We start from the raw sequence: 21,419 nt of genomic DNA, 5'->3' as shown, positions 1-21,419 counted from the left end.
TATAATTTATTTTCAGACAGGTTGGTACATGAATGAGGAGCTGTACACCGTTCAGTGGGGCCCAATTTCACACAATTAGTTGAAAATTAGAAGGCAAAGCCCTAAGAAGGACTAATGATTAAGAAAATAATCACAGAGCTACACAGCAGGCTGTAAATTGTATTAGTGTCCTTGAACTAATACATGGACCTGAATACTAAAATTGGCCTACACGTAACAGCCCAGTAGTCATCATGCTGCCAAGAAGCATTAAAAAATAATTCCGTCATGTTCATAAAATTTCCTTTAGAACATATGCACACCCACAGGAAGAACAATCAAATAAAAATGTAGGAGTCTACCCTATAGCAGCTATGATATATGCAACAATGGCAAACATCTGCATATCAGTCTGTATTCACCACTCTGTAGTTATTCACAGACTACGTCTGTAGGAATATGCCCTTAAATGATTTAGATGAAGTGCTGGAAATAGGACTGCAAAACCATTGCAAATATTAAATTATGGTTAATAAGTAATTTAGTGCTTCCAGCTGGTAGGTAGCAATTTGATGTTAACAATTTACTTTCACTTCCCCTTTTCTCTCCTCAATGAATTGTTGACAAATTTTCCTGACAGTCTTTCAAAATCAAATAAATGCAATATATTCAAATAGTTGTTAAAAAGAAGAACTTTAAACAAAACTAAGACTTCAAGTGGTGGGTGTTGCAGAATATGAATTTAATGGCAATTGCTATTTGCACACAGCTTAACTTACTGTCCACAAGACAGAAAACCTCAGACTGTTCCCATCACTTACTGGTATACGAATGAAACACCAGCAGTAAATGCTTGGCTTCAGTTTTGACTCCTAACTACTTCCCAAATCCCCACTAAATTATCGTAAATGCCTGATCTCTGGTATCAAGTTTTGTCCTAATACTTGTAGAAACTCAGAGATCTAGTGCTCTTATCAAGTCCCAAGACTTTTGCTTGTGAGTGTTCAACCATTTTTTAAATTCAGGAATTTACAATCAGAGTAAGCTGCCATTTAGAATCACATATATGCCATTACAATCACATATACTGTCTGATATATAATAAACGTTGACAAGTTTGATATATGCTTTCTTACCACTCAAAACTCTGCTTGTCCATACATCGACTTCAAGTAAGCATTACTTTATACTCGACCTGGTCCTCTGGCACTGTTAGCTATTTATACTTTTCCCTATTGTTTAGAACAGGTTATACGTGCTACCTAATTTATAATGTATAAGAATGCATTATAATATGTTCTTACAAGTGCAACACAAAAAAAAATGAAATAAGACCATGTTTGAATTCATTAAGAGGAAAAATTAGTTCTACACATGAGTGTGTAGATGAATGTGTAGAACTGTGTCTCCAGTAGCTTACTGGAGTTCATCATAAATCAAGTAATTCACCATAAATCAAGAATATATAGCCTAAATAGTCTGTAGCATTTTCATAATATGCACCTTTTCTAGCTCCAATAATCATATTATATGTATTATTCATGTAAGTATGTCTCTCTCCTTCTCTGGAAATGATTTCCATTGATGTACCATAATATTGTGCCATTTATTATGCAAGCTAATCAAGAAAGGAAAGGTGCATGCCATATCTGTGTTGAAGACAGAATGACTGACATCATTTAGGTCAAAATACGATAGGATGCACATTAGGAGGCTGCAGATTGTTCTGTGGTTTATGTATTTCAGCATGCAGAGCAAAAGGTTTAAATGCTGTCTGTCTTCTGAGCATCCAGTCAATACTCTTATTTGTTTTGTTGTTATTATACTTTATGTCTTGAGCTTCAAATGTATTTTATAGATTTTTATAAGTATGTTAACAGCAAAACACCAGATATGCCCATGACTTACCTACTTCTCCCTGTTGAAAACTAAGACATGCAAAACTTTGATTTGGCTAACTGCCAGTCTAGAACTCCTAAAAGCATAATGTAAGTAAGTCATTATGTCATAAAATCATAATGTAACTGGTTGCTCCCATTAAGCTGTGCATTGCCTCAGTGCAAAACAACTCCAAAATGTTCCAGACCTGAACCCAAAATAAAAATGTCTTTTGAGCTGTTCATGAAAATCATGATCTGGTGCACATGCAGGTAGGAATGCATGGAAGACCACAGAGACATGGCCATGTTTTAAACACAGCAGATTTTTAAAAACAAACAAGACCTCCAAGATACTTTTATTTGGCAACCTCCATTTAGACTTGCAGCTTTTTAGCACATACTCCTTATTTTCTACATCATAGTACTCAAAAGTAGGCAAAAGAATGTCAAACGATCGTATGGCAAAATAAAAATTTAAGTCTGCAGCCTCACAAATTTCTGAAACATTACATATTTTGCTACAGAGAGGGCGATCTGCAGCAGTAACACATTTCACTTACATTAAAGTAATAAAATTAGTCTGATGAGGAAGTACTATAGCTTTTGCAATGCTACCAGTTACATAAACACACACACACAATTTCTCTCTCTCCCCTACATCAGGTGGAAACAGATTTCCACTATTCCAACAACACAGTTCCATAGATATAGGCAAGCATTATAATGCCTTTTTTTTTTTTTTTTTTTTCAATGAACAGAGAGTGATGGCTTAAAATTTTCTGGTTTCACTCACCTATTTGTCCATTTCCTTACACCTTCATAAAATTCAGTAAACCATGAGTGTAACAAAACAGATGTCAGTAATTCAGATTGCCTAATTCTAGTATTTAGTAACCAGGCACAGGCTTCACATAACAAACCAGGCTCAGAAGCATACTGAAAGCACACACATGTACACAGAGTGCCTCACTGCACCACACGCTGCGTTCCCTCCTGTTCTTACTGTGCAAGGGGAGTTTAACTTGGTCTTTACTGCTTGGGATACTTCATTCAACAGTGAAGATGAGGCATTAGAAGGTTAGCCATTGCTTTCAATGTTCATTCTCTGTGACAAGCTCTCACCATTTAATTAATATTCCAGCTTCCGTATTAGACTGGGAAGTTGATTCCCAAGTATTTCTGTGGAAATGGAACGACTGGAGTACACTTGCATCCTGACTGTCTTGTGCTTATTGCAAAGTCTGTAAGTAATTCTGAATGCAAAACAAGACTGTTCCACTGCTTGCATGAATCAAATTTGGTTGACACAAGAAAATTCTATCATCCACTTATTATTGTTCATCCATTTATGATCATCCATTTTTTCTAATCTATTATTCAATAGCGATTTTTAAGTGATACACTAGGGAGATCCTAGGAGGACACAATTATCCTCCCCTCTTAGTAGCACTCTTTACACTTTTTTATGGTTCAACAGCAAAGTTTGATATATTTAAAAGCTTGGTGCTTGAAATTAAAATCATCTCTAACTAAACTAAAAATGTCTGTCTTTCTGCTTTTTTAAATAATCTGATTTCCACTTCTAACTTTTCACTAGTTGGTTTTGAGGGAATGTGCACATTGCCATCAGCCTTGAGGTCATCAGACATTCTCATACTCTGTTGCATCTAACTCCTTAGTACCATACATGTTAGACAACTCTATGCTGAATTACCTAGAAAAGGAAGGAAGAAAGGTTCTTACACATATATTCGCTGCCATATTTTAACTTAGCAACTGAACCTGTCAACGAGAAGGTACTTTTTCAAAGTCCCTTTTTTTGCAAACAGCTCCAAGGTATAAATGGACCGTGGAAACAGCAAACCATCAGAGCAGTGGGAAAGCAAAGTACGATTTTTTTTTTTCACAAAGGTGGGTGTGGAACAAAATAAGGATGACAAGAAAAAAGTTTATAAACCTGTTTAAAAGTTCAGTTTCTCAACTTCAAACTGCTTGCATTTCCAGCAGTTTTCACAGTTAATGCTATTGAAGTGTTATTCCAAGGACTTGTGCATGCACCGTCCTTTCTTATGTAATGCAGATGGCATCAGAGAAATATTCAGTAACATAATTTGAAGTCTAATAATCTTTCCACTCCTAAAATCACTGTTAGTTAACAATGAATATAAAATGTTATAAATGCCTGGGACTAGTCTTTTTCTATTATAGTGTTGTCTAGGTCCAAGATGCTTCAGAGACTGTATGTTGCAACAGAGGTATAATTAGTCAACAACCTAATTGCCTAGCCAACCACTAACCATGAAGGAACAGAAGAACTTCTGCGTTTTGGAAAATGCAGATGGCATACCTCCATTCAGAGCTTCAGAACATACCTAACAAGAAAACGTCTACTCATCAAGAATGGTCATGTGAAAATTCAATACTTTCATAATTTACAAATTTCTGACATTTTTCTCACGTGTTCTGAAAAAAACTAGATTCGCTTTCTTTTTAACCCAAGGCAGTTCACTACGGGATATTTGATTAAATGATGGGGAAAAACTGCAATGCTGTATTTCAGACCACTTATCACAGCTATGCATATATGTGGGAGGCAGCAAGCAAACTCACACAGTGAACAAACCCAAAAACATTCCATGAGGCATGCACAGTCTCTAAGGATAAGTTTAGACCCTGTCAAGGAAGACTGGTCTTGCTATCAATTTAGTATTATCCCAAGAGCATTCTGTTTATTTTTTTATTTATTATTATTATTATTATTATTAATTTTATTCTAAGGAAACAGCTTAAAATCCTTAAGTCATTTCCATCTGTATAAAAATCAGCTAGTCTTATCAGCCAATGCTTTTATAGCATTTTTCTGCAGCATAAACAGAAATGTCAAATATTTTAATGAAAAAAAGGAGGTTCAACTATGTCATACTTGTGATTTCCTGACCTGAAGACAATGAGGTGGAAAAGATCTTAGAAATATTTTTGTAACTGCACAAAGGCACTACCACAATTAATCCAGCAAAATTAACTATAATAGCAAACTAGAGCTTGCAATTCTGCTTTATATCATTAAAATTCATACAGGTTGCTACAGTTTTGTTCATTGTTTAGGTAGTTCAATTAGGCAAAACATTAGTCATGTGCCTCTAAACACAAAGACCCCAATTTCATTCCACTACATACTGCTATAATAGCTAATTTTATCATCAAATGTCTCATGAAATTTAGAAAAGACAAACACAGTCCTAGAATATACTTTTGTTATGTCTTTTAATTGGACTGTATACAATAGGAGTATTATATTATTACTGAGCTCAAATTATCTTTATGTCTCTTTATTCAGCAGCAAAAATGACCAAGTCCATTGTTAATTTTTTGAGGTATTCAGTACTTAGAGAATTTATGAATATAGTACATAAAATATTTTAATAAAATAGAACAACTAAGCTATTTTGTTTTTATAGCATAATTTGTCACAGATTTTTCAGTTTCCCTCTTAGCAAAGGTAAACAGCATTCACTGTTTTGTCAGCCTTGTGCACACTGTATATTTTTAAATGAGTAAGGAAATGCTCACCTGTAGGACTAGGTAAGTGATTTTTTTTGTAATCTATTTTAGAGATTTGAAGTATGCACACTGATGAATGCAGGCTACAGCTGTTTCTAATTCCTGTCAGATATTTACCTCTCTCTGTCCGGAGAGTAGTGGTCATCTATTACACGGTGTCTTTCCATTCGGTTCAGGGTATTGTAATGAGCAGGAGTAGATCGTGTCCCTCGTGGTCCCTGATCCACATTCCGACTAGGGATAAAAGACAGCAGATTCTGAATTCTGGGTGCACCTGGGCCACATCCCCTTACTCGTTTGTACAGACACTTGTTAGCAAACATGAAGGAAATGAGATGGGTTTGCTGACCTGTCTTTTGTATGTTTTCATGCTCACATAATTTAAAATCTCAAGGTTGTTTTTTTTTTCTGCAGACAAAGGTGATAACCCCAATGGTAAGGATAGAGGTTTTTTTGGTTTGCTTTGATATTTGTTTGGTTTGGAAATGAGAGAGTATCAATTATTTTATTAAAATGGTAAATTTTAATCAAATATTCCTTAGTCTTTCCAAATATGTACATTCAATGAAAATTACCTTCCCAGCTGAAACATATACTGTAAAGAATTTTTGAAGAGCTCTTGAGCCTGGTAATACTATAAACATGTAACCTGTATTAACACACAATTACTACTGCTGGCTGTTACAGTACAGTGCAGCCTGATAACAACATGTCATCTAAACAAAAGAGCTGATTTTTCTTTTTATTTTTTTGAGTGGAAAGCTTGTTCTGTACTCTCATTATTATAGAATCTGAGAAAGACAGAATTGTTAATTAAACTTTTTAAATTTCCAATAGCAACTGTAAGTGGCACACTTAGCGCAGACTTGGTTCAAGAGCATCAATCATCTGTTTGGTTTTATTCTGTGTGAGACCAAAGCCTTGCCTATAGATTGCTTTACTGAGTTTAGCCATCAATACTGACTGAATCACACTAAATTCACTTTTCGGCTTTGTAAAACAAATTTACAAGAATGGCAAGACAGGAAGGCAACAGTTATATGTGACAGTTATTGGATAGCTAAATCATGATTGATCTGTTTGGATCTGAATAACAGGGTACGTGTGCTTCCCTCCTTGTAAATTCACATTTTAGGTCAAGAAATTCTGTTTCCCATTCTCACCTGCAGTCTTCCCTAATGTGGGCCTCATTTCTCTTTTATTCCAGTTTCTGTGTTCTTCTTTGTCTCTTTGTCTGTCTTTTTGGTACCTATCATCCTTACCTTCTGTCATTTGCGAGTCCCTGGAAAGTGTCATCCTCCACATGTATCCTTCACCACAGGCTATTCTGTTAATTATTTTTGCACAGAAGTGCTATATAAAGACATTGCACTATTTGCTTTTGCTGTTAGCTCTACTCCACTTTTAATAAATTAATTGGACACTGTGCAGGGCAACGTGCTCTAGATGGCCCTCCTTGGGCAGGGGGTCAGACCAGATGGCCACCAGAGGTCCCATCCAACCATTCTGTGATTTCTTCACTTTGGGTCTCATGAAGCCAAATATGAAGTTGACTTCAACTACTAAATATTTTATTTTCTATATCAAAAATAGGTACAATTCTTCCACCTTCCACTTTGTAACTGTCTGGCACATAACTCTTTCTCTGTACATGTTTTAACCACCTCATTTATACCAAAATGATGTATACCAAAATACCTTTACCACACAGGTCGATTATTTCATGCATATTTTTACTTTAAAATGGATGCTGAGTGGTACTCTGTTGTTCTCTGTTGACTTTTCTACCTTTTCCACCAACAATCAATTCTCATCCACAGTCCCTCTTTTTATTCAGGTTTCAAAAAACAAACAAACAAACAAAAAACATATATTTTTCTGACTATAGTGTTATTTTATTCTATTCAGCCCTTTTTTTTGACTGAAATATTAAAGTTTTATCAAGTTGTCATTTATTTGCAAAAATTCCCAAAGATCTGATATTTGTTCTCTGCCCACACAATCAGAACTCCTGCCCAAACTATTAGCCTTAGTCCTGAAATCCCAGTACCATCCTGTCTGCTTAAACAGCTTTCATTAAGATTGTGCTCTAGGCTTACTGCTCCAAATAAATAATTTCTTCTTTAGATTTCTTTGCTATATCAGATTCTGACTTCATGCTGCTTTTTAACTTCCTACACAACTATATTTATTGTTCTTCAAACAAAGTGTTAAACTGTATCAGTTCTCTCTCACTCTGCTATGGATGCCTTTGTTTGCCAGATTTAATATTTACCAGGAAATTACATGCTTTCTCCAATGGAACTTGTTATATAAGAAAAGTTGCTTTCACACTTTATTTATCCATTCCTTTGAAACTCCTTCTTGCAATTGACAGAACGTGCATGGAGTGAAGCAACCAAGTAACACACAAGCAGATGAAAAGGTATAATTGCAGCTGGTGATGGAGGAGAATATTGAGCATCCTACTAGATTTACCACACCATTTCGGCCTAGTCACTTTCTGTGGGCTCACAGAGTCATGTAGGTTGGAAAATACCTTCAGGATCAGCAAATCCAACTATTACCCTAACCTACTGAGTCCCGTCACTAACCCGCGTCTCCTAGTGTCATGTCCATAGGTCTCTTAAATACCTCCAGGGATAGTGGCTCCACCACTTCGCAGGGCTGCTTGTTCCAATGCTTGACCACCCTCTCGGTGAGGAATTTCTTCCTAATATCCAAAATAAACCTCCCCTGGCACAACTTAAGACTGTTTCCTTGCATCCTATCACTTGCCACCTGAGTAAAAAGGCCAACACCCTCCTCACTGCAACCTCCTTTTAGGTAGTTGTAGAGAGCAATGGCATCTCCTCTCAGCCTCATGTTCTCCAGACTGAACAACCCCAGTTCCCTCAGTCACTCCACGTAAGTCTTGCTTGCTGGTTCCTTCACCAGCTTCACTGCTCTTCTCTGCACATGCTTGAGCAACTCAATATCCTTCTTGTAAAGAAGGGCCCTTTTAGAAAAAGCTAAACATGATGTTGTTCAGTGCCTGTCTAAACTCCATCCTGATCTAGTCAGAATCACACAGTCCGTTACATGCATTAGCTGAAAACATTACAGGAGTCCTCTACTGTTCTATTTAAGACTTTTTAACCTGTTCTCACCTCTGCATTGGTGAACTTTAAGGGCTTCAACCTATACACATTTAGTAACAAGATCCAGTAGAAGGACTGAGAACTGCAAAATAACTTATATGGCGTAACAGCACCTTGAGCTTCTGTGACCCAAAAGATCTTGTCTGCAGAGGCATCAATCAGTAACTGAAATCTCTGCATGTGCAACATGCTCACTGCAGTTAGAACATACCTGTAGCAGCACATACATAACAAACCCAGCTAAGCATGGTGGAAATGTGATTAACAATGCTTACAGCTTTGCCAGATACAGCTAGATTTTCATTAAAGTTAAAAGCAGCATTTCTGTAATTCAAAGACTGTGCTTCTTCTTTTCTACAAAGTCTCAAGTTCAAGCAACCCAATTCTCTAGGCTCTACAAATCCTCAAAGAAATTATTTGGGGTGTAGGCAGGGAAATATTAGATAAATAACGCATTTGACTGTGACGTTGTAGGAAACAGCTGAAGTGGTTTACTCTGTAAGTTCAAAATTATATTTAAAGTATTAGCTTTAAGAAAATCAGGAAGCAAGAAACATCTCATACACGTAAGGAACACAAAATAACAAGAAAATTAAAAGGCCTTTCAATGGTGCAAGACAAGTAGTAATTACTAGCTTGCGTAGAAATTCTGCCCAAAATACACACAGCACCCACACCCCTCCACACACACAAAGAGAAACAGAGAAAAGAGAGAGGAAAAAAAGAGAGATTTTGCTCACATTTATGTCTGTATCTCATAAAAGTAACTCCAGGAGAGTTAGCACAGGCAATTACTTAGTCCGAAATTAGTATAGTTGAAATCAAAATAGACCCCACTGTGTCTACTATTTATCTGATTACCAGCATGTCTCATTTAAAGCAAGGCTGTATTTATGTAGGCTTTTAGATTTCAAGTAGAAACTTACAGTTTCTGCCTGTTAGCTGTCTGTGATGATATGGGATAATTTGGAATCCTAATACTTCACTAATGGAAAATGATATCATTTAGTCTGTATCTGTTAGGGGAAATGGTAAGTAAACACATAAGTAAGAAAATATGAAGTTAAGAGAATTTTAAGCTAACAGAAAGAACAGAAAGAACAGAAAAGAAAGCAGAACACAAGAATCAGAATGGCTGTAGAAGAAAGGAATACATACACGTACCTTATTGGGAATATTGGATGCCAAATCTTCAGTATTAAATGACAGTTGTGAACATTACCTTATTCCTTTTATTCCAGCTGCATTAGAGTAATTGAAAACCTACCCATACATAGTAAAAAAAAATACTGGAACATGGGCTTCACTCCCCTTTACATCTATATTTCTGCTTCCTCTTAAGAAAACTTATCCTTGCAGGAAAATCTTTACTTCCTACTTAAACAATATATTTAAGGAAATAGTAGTAATTAACCAGATTCATCAGCTTTTGGAAGAAATGTCCTGATCTTTTGTTGTACAAGATAAAAAGCTATCAGAAGCTTCTCAAGATCAAGAGCTGACATTTTTCAGTATAAAATTGTATGTGTGTCAATTTACTATTGATACTTTAAAAGTTTGATAAAAAAATGTAGAAAGAAAGCTACTATGGGCAAGAAGTATGGCACTCCCAGGGTCTTAATTCTGCACAGAGAAAACAATTGAAAAAAGCCACTGACAAACACTGAGAAAATGTCAAACCATCACATGCTATAAAGCACCTTCTAAATAGCTCTTGAAAATAGAAATCTAGAGAAGAATTTTTCTTTCCTTCAATACAAAATCAGATGAATTTCTAGACATCAATACAATGTAAGAAAAACATTGGCTTTACATAATTTAATAAAATCTATTTAATTTAATCCCATTTTGAAGGTCAGGAGATTCTTTCCAGTATTTTCACAGGATTTTCACAGGATCAACAGCACGTAAATTTGTACACTGAATGTTCAAACTGCAATTTACCTTTGTGGGGGAGGGACACTAGGAGACCACGATCTAGTCCGTCCTATACTATCTCCACGGTGAGGGGACCCTGATCGAGAGCAATGATTAGATGACATAACTTGTTCTGGCACTGATAGCGTTGAACTCTGAAGATCTCTCCCATTATGTCGATAATCTAAAAAGAAATGCAAATATTCAATAAATCTGAAATTGCACTTTTTATTTTCCTACCACATATATAGCAGTCATAATCATGATAAATGACGGCCTTTGATCAAGAATGTTGTCGCTTATTTTTCTCAGCTTCTGTAATAAAAATGTTTTTGCAAAGATTCATGATTTTATGCTTGGTTTAAATACAGCCATCATTCCTACAATTACAGTTTAAAAGTATAGAAATAAATTGCCATGCACCAATCTGCCCATTTATGGTAATTTGTGGTCAGTATGATGCGTTAATAGAAAAACTAGGTAAACAGACTTTTCCTTAAAATAACATACAAAATTATATCGTAATAGTTTTGTAAATGTATGATATTATGATACGTCACACAGAAATGTCCACAATTCAAAACGAATCCAAAGTTCAGTTTTAAAGGTTGGAATAGTAAACTACTAGAGAGATATAGAGTTTGAGTTCAAGAAAGATTTCTGTTTCAGAGAATTAAAGTAAAAATGAGTCAGTGACATGGGATTTTACTCCTGGGTGTGAACCTAAGCAACCTTCTATGATAACGTGATTCTCGTGTAGCTAAGGTTACACAGACACACACTTACATCCTGGAGCTAATCTTGACTTAGGACAATAAGAGACACAAATTGTTCTAAGCAAAAGCCTTCCCAATTTTAATAGTTTAAAAGGCCATTTTACATAGGTTTTTAAGAAAAATATTTTTTTAAAATATGTATTAAAGTAGCTCTCTGCACCTTATCACACAACTTGAATTCACCGGTCCGGTGGTTTTTCACCACTCACTGAAAAAATGATACCAAGTATGTAATAGTTTCATGAAAGTTTCCACAAATATTGTGAGGATCAAATCAATGTATGATGATAACAAATGGAAGAATTGTAAATCTTAACCTGATGATAACGTTTTGCAGAAATAGATTGTCAAAAAGCTCCTGACAGCTATGACAAGTGACAGTAGAAGACAGTAACCAAGTAAAAAATTGGTTAGAGAGATCTCCCTGACACTAGAAAATTCTGGTTCATAAAGCTGCAATTCTTTCCCTATGAAAAGCTTCTCATATTCCACGAGTATTTGGTCTTCTATCATATTATTCATAGTTTTATTCCTGGAAAACCTTTAGCAAGCAGCTGAGCAAAACCTCATTAATTCATTCCATTTCGTGGTTCCAAGAATGTTCAATACTTCCAACTAAGTATTACTACTCCTATTCATTGTATGACCTTAGGACCAAGGATATACATGAATCAATTAACTTCTTCGTACATGCAGCTGTGAGCTGGGGTATGTGTAAGCACACACGTGTGTACATTAAAAGGGAAAAATATCATACCATCATTACAATCACTTTAAGAAAATGATGTAAATGAACAGATATTTGCTTGTGACTTCAGAACAATCAAGTAATGTTATGTGTACTCTCAGCTGAAAGCCAATGATGAACTACAGAGTTTTATCTATCAGCAGAAAAATTCTGCAAGTAAAGAAAGAGGCAACCAAGGGACTAAGAAAATCTTTGTAGGCCACTATCTGCTATCCCATAGAGCAAAGAGCTATCAGCACTTCCAAGAATTAAGACAAGTGAAAGCTCTGCAGACTGTTCTTGGATGGACTAGAAATTATTTTCTCTATTTTCTCTTTAGTGGTATTCTTTAGATTTTACCAATTTTACTTTATGGTCCATAAGACCAAACTGGCTAAAAGTATACTCTCTATGCTTTATTGCCAGAAAAACTTGGAATTTATAATCAATTCACTCAAACTGATAACTCCTATATTTATAAGCTTTTCATCTGCTAACATACCAAACATTGAAAAGTTACAGCTTCAGTAAAGCAACTAATTAACATGAGTTAATTCTGAAGTCACACTTCAGCTACATGGAGTTAATGTAGCTATTTGCTTTATTTCATACTAAGTATTTTCACCAGCTACGGGTCAAAGGAACATAGAATAAAAAATCATACGCAATCTCATACTGAAAATAACCACATCACACTTTCACAGGACAGAACTTTCTGTGAACATCCATAGAGTATAATACTTTTATTAAATAAAAATCTCCATTTTATAAAGCTGCAATACCAGAACGTATTTAAATATGTTTCAAGTGGAAAGAGAAAGGAGCTTGGGAATATATCGAGAAACTTTCTTAGGTTTCTTAAGAGTCATTACCATTCCAATACTTTACAGACATAACAAAATCTAAGCTATAAGGGAGAATGCTCACACTGTAAGAACACATGAGGAAAATCAGGTATTTCAGAAATTCGATCCAAAAACCTATATGCTGTAAATGCAGCCATGCAGACAGAGCTCACAGAAGATGCCCTGTTTTGAACCTAGTTGCTGAAATGAAGGATGCAAGGAGGATGCTTCCATCCACTCAAGATCCAAAGCCCTTCACATTATCTTCTGACTTACTGTATCATACTGTATTTTTTAAAATAATTGAACAGGGATAAGGTGAAAATGTTTTTTCTGCTTCTTGGAAAGCTAGGAAAACTGCAAGGTTTACATAGGAGCTGGCTGTCCAGTCACTCAGGTCATGCCAGTTACACATTCAGAGGAAAAAATATAATAATGTACAAAACTTTCAGATGCAAAACTCAAGAACCTAGCAGGTTTATTGATCACCTTTAGACTTGAGTAAGTCTGCCTAAGGTCAGCTTTGGCAGATCAGAGTTACAATACTGGTCTTGAAGGCACCTGGTACTAGCATATCATAGTTTAATGATTCATTAGTATTTGAGTCCTTTAATTTTTTTTAAAAAAATAAGCTTTCTTTATATTAAATGGTGGAGTTTTTTAAAATTATTTTTAAAAATTGAATTGTTTTATTGTTCTGTTTTTATAAATAAATGGAGATTCCTAAGCTTCAATGCAATACTTACTTTACATTTTAAACCTAGAGATCAGAATCCAAGCAGGGCAAAAGTATAATTAATTTCACCTTTCTTCTTTTGAAGACCACTAGTATTCCAGAACGAAATGGATTTTTGTGCTTAAGTCACACAGACAGCCCATGTCACATGCCCAGCTGGTGAGATCCACCACATTTTTATGCCACCTATACACTGATTTTTTTTCTCCAGATGAAACCAGATTAAAAAGATGGGACACAGCAGAGTATGTCCTGAGGCTTGAAATGCTACAGGATCTCATCCCAAAATTTAGAAAGTATAGAGAAACCATCCTGGATACACTGGAAAGCAGCAGGAATATAAAAAATACCTAAAAGCTGTTTAAGGATAAATTTCACAAGATAAAACATAATATCAAAATAATTGATTCAGTCATCTTTCACATCTCTAATCTGTACACTTCAGAAGTGGCCAACACTGTAGTAAATGTGTTCACCAATCGATGCTGGAGTTCTCCTAAACCCCAAACAGACTCTGAAGATGTTATCGATGACTGAATGACCAGTGGGAGTTGAAGCGGTAACTTTGGTACTCCCAACTTGAGAACCTAATTGTCTCTGTAACATGACTGGCTTTGCCTGCCCAGGAGCTCCAATGTCCATGTCTCTCACAAGAGAGGCAACATCCCAAAACTTATGGTGACATTCGCAATTGAAAAAGGTACAACCTAAATTCCAATTTCAAAAATATTCTGATGTCCCAGAACTTAGGTTAGAGAAGGAAAGTAGCAATATTTTCCTGCTGAAATTATACAGACAGTAAAAACAGGTAATGAGTGCAACTTGACCAAGGAGCTACTCTACAGCAAAGAAAATTATAGCAATATTAAAACTATGATAAACACTGGAATCTGCTTGTAGCTATAAATATTGTCATTACCATAGAATCAGAGGCTCTGTAACCATGGCAAGCCTCTTAAATCAACGTGTAGAGCACAAAGATTCTGATAATCAGTAGAGATCATCAGAGATAAGTGACTGTGAACTGTGGACACATAAAAGATGGGCATGTGACAAAGATATCTGCAATGCCACCACCTTCTGCTTTTCACAGGAGGGCTGCATTAAAAACTGTCATACACATCATATTAGGGATTTCAAAAGGCACACTAAACATAGCCGTCTCTGAGCCGAAGTTTTCATTTCATCTGTTTAAAGAGAGAATATTAATACGTTTGACTTAAAATACTCATCCACACAGTACAGTTTTCCTTTGCTGATATTATGCTGGTGCAGGTCACTACATACTAACAAATTGTTACCAAATTCTGCAGTTGTCTGGCACAAAATTACAAAAAATCACAAACCTCCAAATAGGAAGTTCTTATCAACAGCAGTAAAATAACCATGTAAAAAACCCTGAAAAGTATTCATGAAGCTTTTACTTTAGGTGTCGTGTTGCTTGACTGACTTGACAGAAACTCCGCATTAAAATTATTCTAGAAAAGCTCTATTAGAGTTGTTATTCATCACAGGGAAGCTAATGGACTTGCTTCAGACACCGATGCTAAGTGACATTTTCTCCACTTTAACATCTGTACTTGACTGAGGCGTGAAGCTTTCTCTTTATCAGTTATCTCATTTTTAACACTCACGGTGGTTGGGCTTAGAGCAAGCACTAATTAAAAACAATTACATAATCAAATTGCCAGAAATGCTTAACATACCAAGATTTCACACACGGGCACTTTGGTGACAGTTCAACTCTTTTATACTAATGTGCTCAACTTCTATGGTGATTTGAGCATCTAAATGCAGGATGTGGATGTCCTCTGACAAAGTGCTGACAACTGACCAAATAAATTGAATTATTAATATCTGAATACTCTATAAATTATGCATGAGTTTTGTGTTTTTTATTATTATTATTTTTTCATCAAAATATTGTTCTTCAAATAAAGAAGGAACTAATACATATTGAAAGAAACCAGAAAACTTTACAGGCAAAACAAATGGTTACTTGCTGCATTGTAACTCAGTTTCTCAATAGGGGTTTTTACCTTGACTGCACTGATGGCATGCATGGGTCCAATACACTTGTATTCTTGTTATCATTAATGTGTATGGAGAACGTTCCCACACAGTAATAAACCAGAGCCTGATGAGCTGTTCAGTGCTTTCCATACATTCGGTATGACATACAAGACTTGAAACAACAGTTACTATACAGTAAATGTTTCCTCTTAAGTACTCATCCAGATACATTTCCCACTGATGGCACCATACAAGAAGTTGGTGACTCAACTATAGATGGGAACAGCAAGTCTTCTAAAATAACAAACACAAGACAAGTCTGCCACAGCTTTTATCAGACTCAGCCAACTCTGCAACAGAACTATCCTGAGAAATATTTTTACTGAAGTTAAAAACTGTCCTGTAACTGTTTGTGACTACTATATTCTTTAGAGAATCAAAACAAAATTTTCTACTGGAATAAACTATGCTCTTTAATAGAAGGCTAAATTATTCAGTATCTCCAATGGGACTGTTAGCTAACCTAAACATTTTGATGTTGTGACAGCTCATCTTTGAGCAAAACCTTTGCATAGGTTTTGATTAAATTGCTCCAAAATATGCTCCAAACAGCTCAGTTCTATCCATGAGATCAAAATTTCCACAGGACATCTTGGATGATCTTTGTTGGTCAAGAATGACTTTGGAAATATTGAAAGATGGATGGTGTAGCTTGAATGAAAATCAAAATGTGTCTAGCAGATACTGCGGAAAATATTAATGACACCTTCGTACATGTTGGACGCTCTCTGAAATTACTTTCAAGGAAGAGCAAGTATACAGCCAATGTAGAAATAACCTTTAGATTCTGAAAAAGATTAGACTATCTCTTGAGACATGAAACTTTTTGAATCCCTGGTGTTGGATGCAGGATCTTTGACTTTAGTAATAATAATAAATTTAAAACTACCAAATAAATTACTTGGAAAGATAACTCTTCAGTCATAGATTGTAATCAAAACAATATGTAATCTGAATCTCAGAATAAGAGACATTTGTCAGTGTTATGTCAAACCTTTTCCATTTATTAAGATATATCTATCAAAAGAATCATCCCTACTACGGATGAAGTTCTGAGTACTTAAAAAATGTGTTCTTTCAAGCAGATCAGGCACCTTACAAACAATACTTGGCAAAATAAATGGCGTATGAATTAAGATGAAGGACTTAGTTGTTATTCTGAAGAAGAGTATCTGCTTATAAATGGAAGCTATGAGAGGCTGGTCAGAGAGATGTCTTACAGATATGGACCTAAATGTTGGGCGTGCCATTTATGCTTCATTAAAATTCTAGGTCTCAGGATGGAAGAATGTAATGGAATACAAAATGGATCCCAAATTTCCAGAGCAGAAGCCATAATATTTTATGCTTTTTTTCCTGTAATATGCATACCGTGAGACAATTCTTTCTGAAATATATGAATTCAATCATATTAATCATCTCATTTATATCTTCTTGGTAGATCAACTGTCACTTGTATGCATGCTTGACAAATCTACAAGTCCCCCAGATTAGCCTCCTCTTGACACTGTTGATTGGAATCTATCAGTCTTTTTATCTTCTTATAATAAGATTTTATCACCACGTTTATAACTCAACCTAGCCAGGCTATGCTTATATGAGAAGCATCCCTCAAGAGAGGTGTCTGATAGGAATTCAACTTCTTTGCAGCTTCCAATATCTTTTAGATGTTTCTGAGACTTTTTAGATGCTGGCACTGTGGTAGAACAATGAGTTTGTATTTATCTTTACTCAATGAATAGAATGCTGCTGTTAATTACTGTTAATCTACAAATACAACTTGAATTTAATTGTATCTTTACTTCCAGAGTGATACATCTTATATTTAAAAACATTAAAACAGATTTATTTTTTTTAAATGTATTCAGAATTTGGATGTTTGAAATTGTTTTATCAGCTGAGGAAAAGTCACTTTTGTTTAAAAGCAAGGATTTTAACACTTTAAAGTTAACCTTCATCTAAGGGGTCAGCATAATGACTATTTTAACATTAACTGAATTTCACTTCCAGTCTGGGGGGGAATTTTCAAGACACACAGTCATTAAGCTGACTTTTTACCCACAGAAGATGACACAATGATTAGATATTAGAGAAGGGGAATAGGCATCAGCACATAATAAAAGAAAAAGCTGGTTATGCTTATATTTGCAGTTACTGGGCTTTGGGGGCAATACAGACTTCCATTATAGATCTTTATCTATAATGAAATCCTTTGTTTTAGTAAGGATAGAAGACATCCACTCTACCTTCCAATGCTGTAAGATGACTTTCAATAGGCAGTTGATTTCAAAATGTAACCAAAACATTTATGTGTTCTCTATTTGCTCAGTGGCATTCATCAGCAGGACTAGGTATAAAAATTCAGATCACATTATCAGCAAGTATACTGAGAGCCTTTTGTTTCCTCTGCAGAGAAGGATGCAACATAACAGCGAAAGAATTCTTTTGAACAAGGGACTCCTCAGGTACTATACGAAATGAAGCAAAATGAATAAATGCATTTAATTCTTCTTCAAAAACAGAATGGATTTTTTAAGTTCAATAAAAATTTCCTTAATGGTTGTTACTATTTTTCTAATCTACCTGGCTCTAACCATCTTCTGAGTAAATATCTCGTTTGTATTCTCATTTTGCTCCTGAAACATCTCATTATCTTTTGCATAATGAGAAAAGCTTATCACTATAAATGTTTTCTTCTCAAGGCTGGGGACTGCAATCTTTTACTTGGAAAAGCTCTTCTCTGTGGAGACTTGCAATACAGTTTATGCAGAGTTCTGTACCTTTTATTCTTCCAGAACTCATCTGTTCAAACATATCTCAGTTTACAAGTGTCTCATGAAATGATGTAGTACAGATGAGATATTGGTGTAAAATGGCAATTGAAAGATTCGTATGTCACTCAATATTTAAGACTTAAAACAATGATAGATGAGACTTACAGTAAATGGCTTGACAGTCATTTCAATGTCCTTTCTTGCTCATAAAGTCAGACTCAACAAGCTACCTGTTCTCAATAGGTTACAGCAGGTTCAACAGGCACTACAACGAACTACCTGGGAAGATCACTATTTAGAAGTTACAGTTCACGCTCGCTGAACTTGGTTAACTGTAATGCCCATACAAGTTTACTCACTAGCAGGGGAAAAAAAAATACAACAACCTGCTTTTCACTGAACTATATTTAATACTAAAATTTAAACGATGTCTTGTAAATGCTCTGGAATTTCTCTAGAATCAATATAAAATCAATGTTCTGCTTTTATCAATAAATACATAAGAAGAGGAAGAGCATTCTAAACAGCACACGAAGAAGCTGATTTGCTCCCACACAGTACTGCTGATGAGAGAGAACTTTAGAAGAGCCAAAGTCTATTGTTTAGGGTAGCAAAATGAATGCTTTAAATTGTTTAAAGGACACATAACAAGCAATATAAAAGTCTCTCTTTCTATCCTGTGCTAACATTGCATTCAGCACCAATGAAGTATAATAGATATTTTATTCTATTATTTTAGATCCCAACATTAAATGAATCTACATTGTATACAAAGAGAACTATTTTAAAATCTTGTCAAAAAGCATTTTTGCATATTTGCTTGAATACATAATGTTTTAACTCTTTCTGACAGTAGCTCATACAGAATACATGTGCAGCCAGAAAAAAAGACATTGATATTTTTCAGTTGGTTTATCTTTGTTTTCTTAAAAACTTTTCCTGTTAACAGAAGCAATACTCTCTTTAATAAGACAGTTTACTAAGTTTATTTGTCTAAGCATAAGATGCGAGCCACCAGAAGTGAAAGGGTTTATGAATATTTTTTCCAAGATGTCCGAACTTTTTGTACAAAATAAAGAATAGTATGAAGAATAGACGTAAGTTAAGAATTTTATCATCAGGAAATTAAATCAGTGGCTGAGAAGTGCCACAGCAGTGATAAAAAGCAACTGCAGATATATTAAAAATAGATGATGATGCAAGGAACTGTAGCATATGAAGTTCCTTCTGTTTCAGCAAACAGTCTTAGACAACCTTGCTTACAGATGCACATTTAGAACTGTTTTCAGATCTTCCATTGTTGGGTTTCTAAATATTACCTGCTTATCTAAAGACATAGTCATTTGACTTTAAGGACCAATATCAGAGAAGCTACACATAAAAGGGTGTTTTGTAAAAAGAGAAAAATTCAGCTACAATCACGAATATGAAGAAGTAAGACATTGTGTAACTTTTAATATACTATAAATAAATACATATGAGATGAAGTAATATTCAAACTATTTTGAATAAAAACAAACTGAAAAGGAAACAAAAGAGAATTCATGATATTCTTAAAGGTTTCTGGAGTTCAGTTTGCAAGTCCAAGACTTCAAATAAACAAGTATTTTATGGAAAGGATCACTGAGAGTACCTGACATATGTTAGCAAACACATTTGACGTGATACAGTATTTATACAGCAAAGGGAAAAGAGCAAAGTGAGGTGTCATGTTAAATAAAATCTGAAAATACAAAATGAAAAAAACTGGGGTACGTAAGAAAGAAAGAGAACAAAGAGAGACAAATGGATGAAGTATTGCATTTCATGCAAAGAAGGCATATATTTAAATCAAGATTGTGATGAGTCTGCAAAGTAAAGAACCTTAAATGAGAGAAGGATGTGGAAGGTAAGAAAAAACAAGGATAAATCAAAAGACTTGTAAACATAGTGACAGCAGCACAAAGAAGAAAGGCAATAAATAAATATTTCAAAACCAAAAGAACATCAAACTTTTCCACCCACACAGCGAGTCTGAATTAAAATGCAAGTAAGGCGTAGAATTGTCAGCAGAAATATAAAAGCTAAGAGATCTTAAAGGAACTAAATGTACATTAAACACCCAGGTAAGAAAAGCAGACTGAAGAGAAGCAAAACTGTAAAGATGTAATTTTCCAAGGAGTTGTCAAAATAAGAGTTAAACTATTTCATATCAAAGGCTAGCTAACATAGAGATTTTTATGACCACTTTAGCAGTCTTTACATGAACAATACAAAATCAGATATTGGAAACAGAAAAATAAATTAATTCTTTAAGCAGGGTTTTGGAAAGAGAATTGATAATACTGCCAGGAAAAAATAAAGATTTCAGTATTATTAGAGGATGCATGACCATTCAACATACTGCACACTAATCTGCATTAGAAAGCTTTATTTAAAAGCCATCTTCCAAAAAAGAATTTATGAAAAAAATAAAAGGCTTAATGTGTTTCAAATGCTGTAGGAAGCAAAACAAAACAAAGAAAAACAAAATCACAGAATTTGAAAACCAGGTGTTTCAGAGGATTCCTGGGGATGTTCAGGCACCTGGTACATTCCTGCAAAAGCATGTACTTTTCCTCCAGGATAATATAGAGATTTGAGTTTCAAAATGGCTCCATACTGGGAACTCTAGACTAAATAAATCCTCTTTTTCCCCCTTTTTAATCAAACTCCAAAGTTTGGTAGCTAAATTTCCAAATTAACTGACCACCCAGAATATGAAAGTGTTTCCTCGTGGGAGGACAGGCAATCTGAAAGCCTTATTGACTACTGAGCACATAGAGAAAGCTAACCAACGTTAGACTGAAAGTAGGGTAAAAAGAAACAAGAGACTTCTGAGACTCCCTGCCGTTTAGGTTCCACAATTTTCTGCCACTCTGGCTACATAACCTTCCCATCTTCTGACTGCAGTAAACCAAACAGGCAGTGGGAATGTAAAAATGCCATAAGTTTTCCTAAATATCTTTCCAGTTAAGGTAATAACCTGAAAA

The 21,419-nt window shown here is 35.1% G+C and overlaps 1 protein-coding gene across 50 annotated transcripts in view; it reads right to left on the bottom strand.

The window, feature by feature from the left end:
* The window catches only part of RIMS2 (regulating synaptic membrane exocytosis 2), a 447,566-nt gene that overhangs the window by 147,798 nt on the left and 278,349 nt on the right, over positions 1–21,419 (bottom strand). For 48 of the 50 annotated variants that reach the window (XM_068672461.1, XM_068672466.1, XM_068672422.1 and 45 more), the window contains 2 exons: positions 10,505–10,661; positions 5,538–5,654 (listed from right to left, as the gene is read on the bottom strand). In XM_068672461.1, coding sequence (XP_068528562.1) covers positions 5,538–5,654; positions 10,505–10,661 — 274 coding nt within the window. The remainder of the gene's footprint in view (positions 1–5,537; positions 5,655–10,504; positions 10,662–21,419) is intronic. The other 2 variants (XM_068672460.1, XM_068672459.1) reach the window with 1 other exon arrangement.

This window comes from Anas acuta, chromosome 2, assembly GCF_963932015.1.
Source record: "Anas acuta chromosome 2, bAnaAcu1.1, whole genome shotgun sequence".
Classification (NCBI taxonomy): domain Eukaryota; kingdom Metazoa; phylum Chordata; class Aves; order Anseriformes; family Anatidae; genus Anas; species Anas acuta.
The sequence above is the reverse complement of the archived record's forward strand: the minus strand, read 5'-3'. Positions and strand labels throughout refer to the sequence as shown.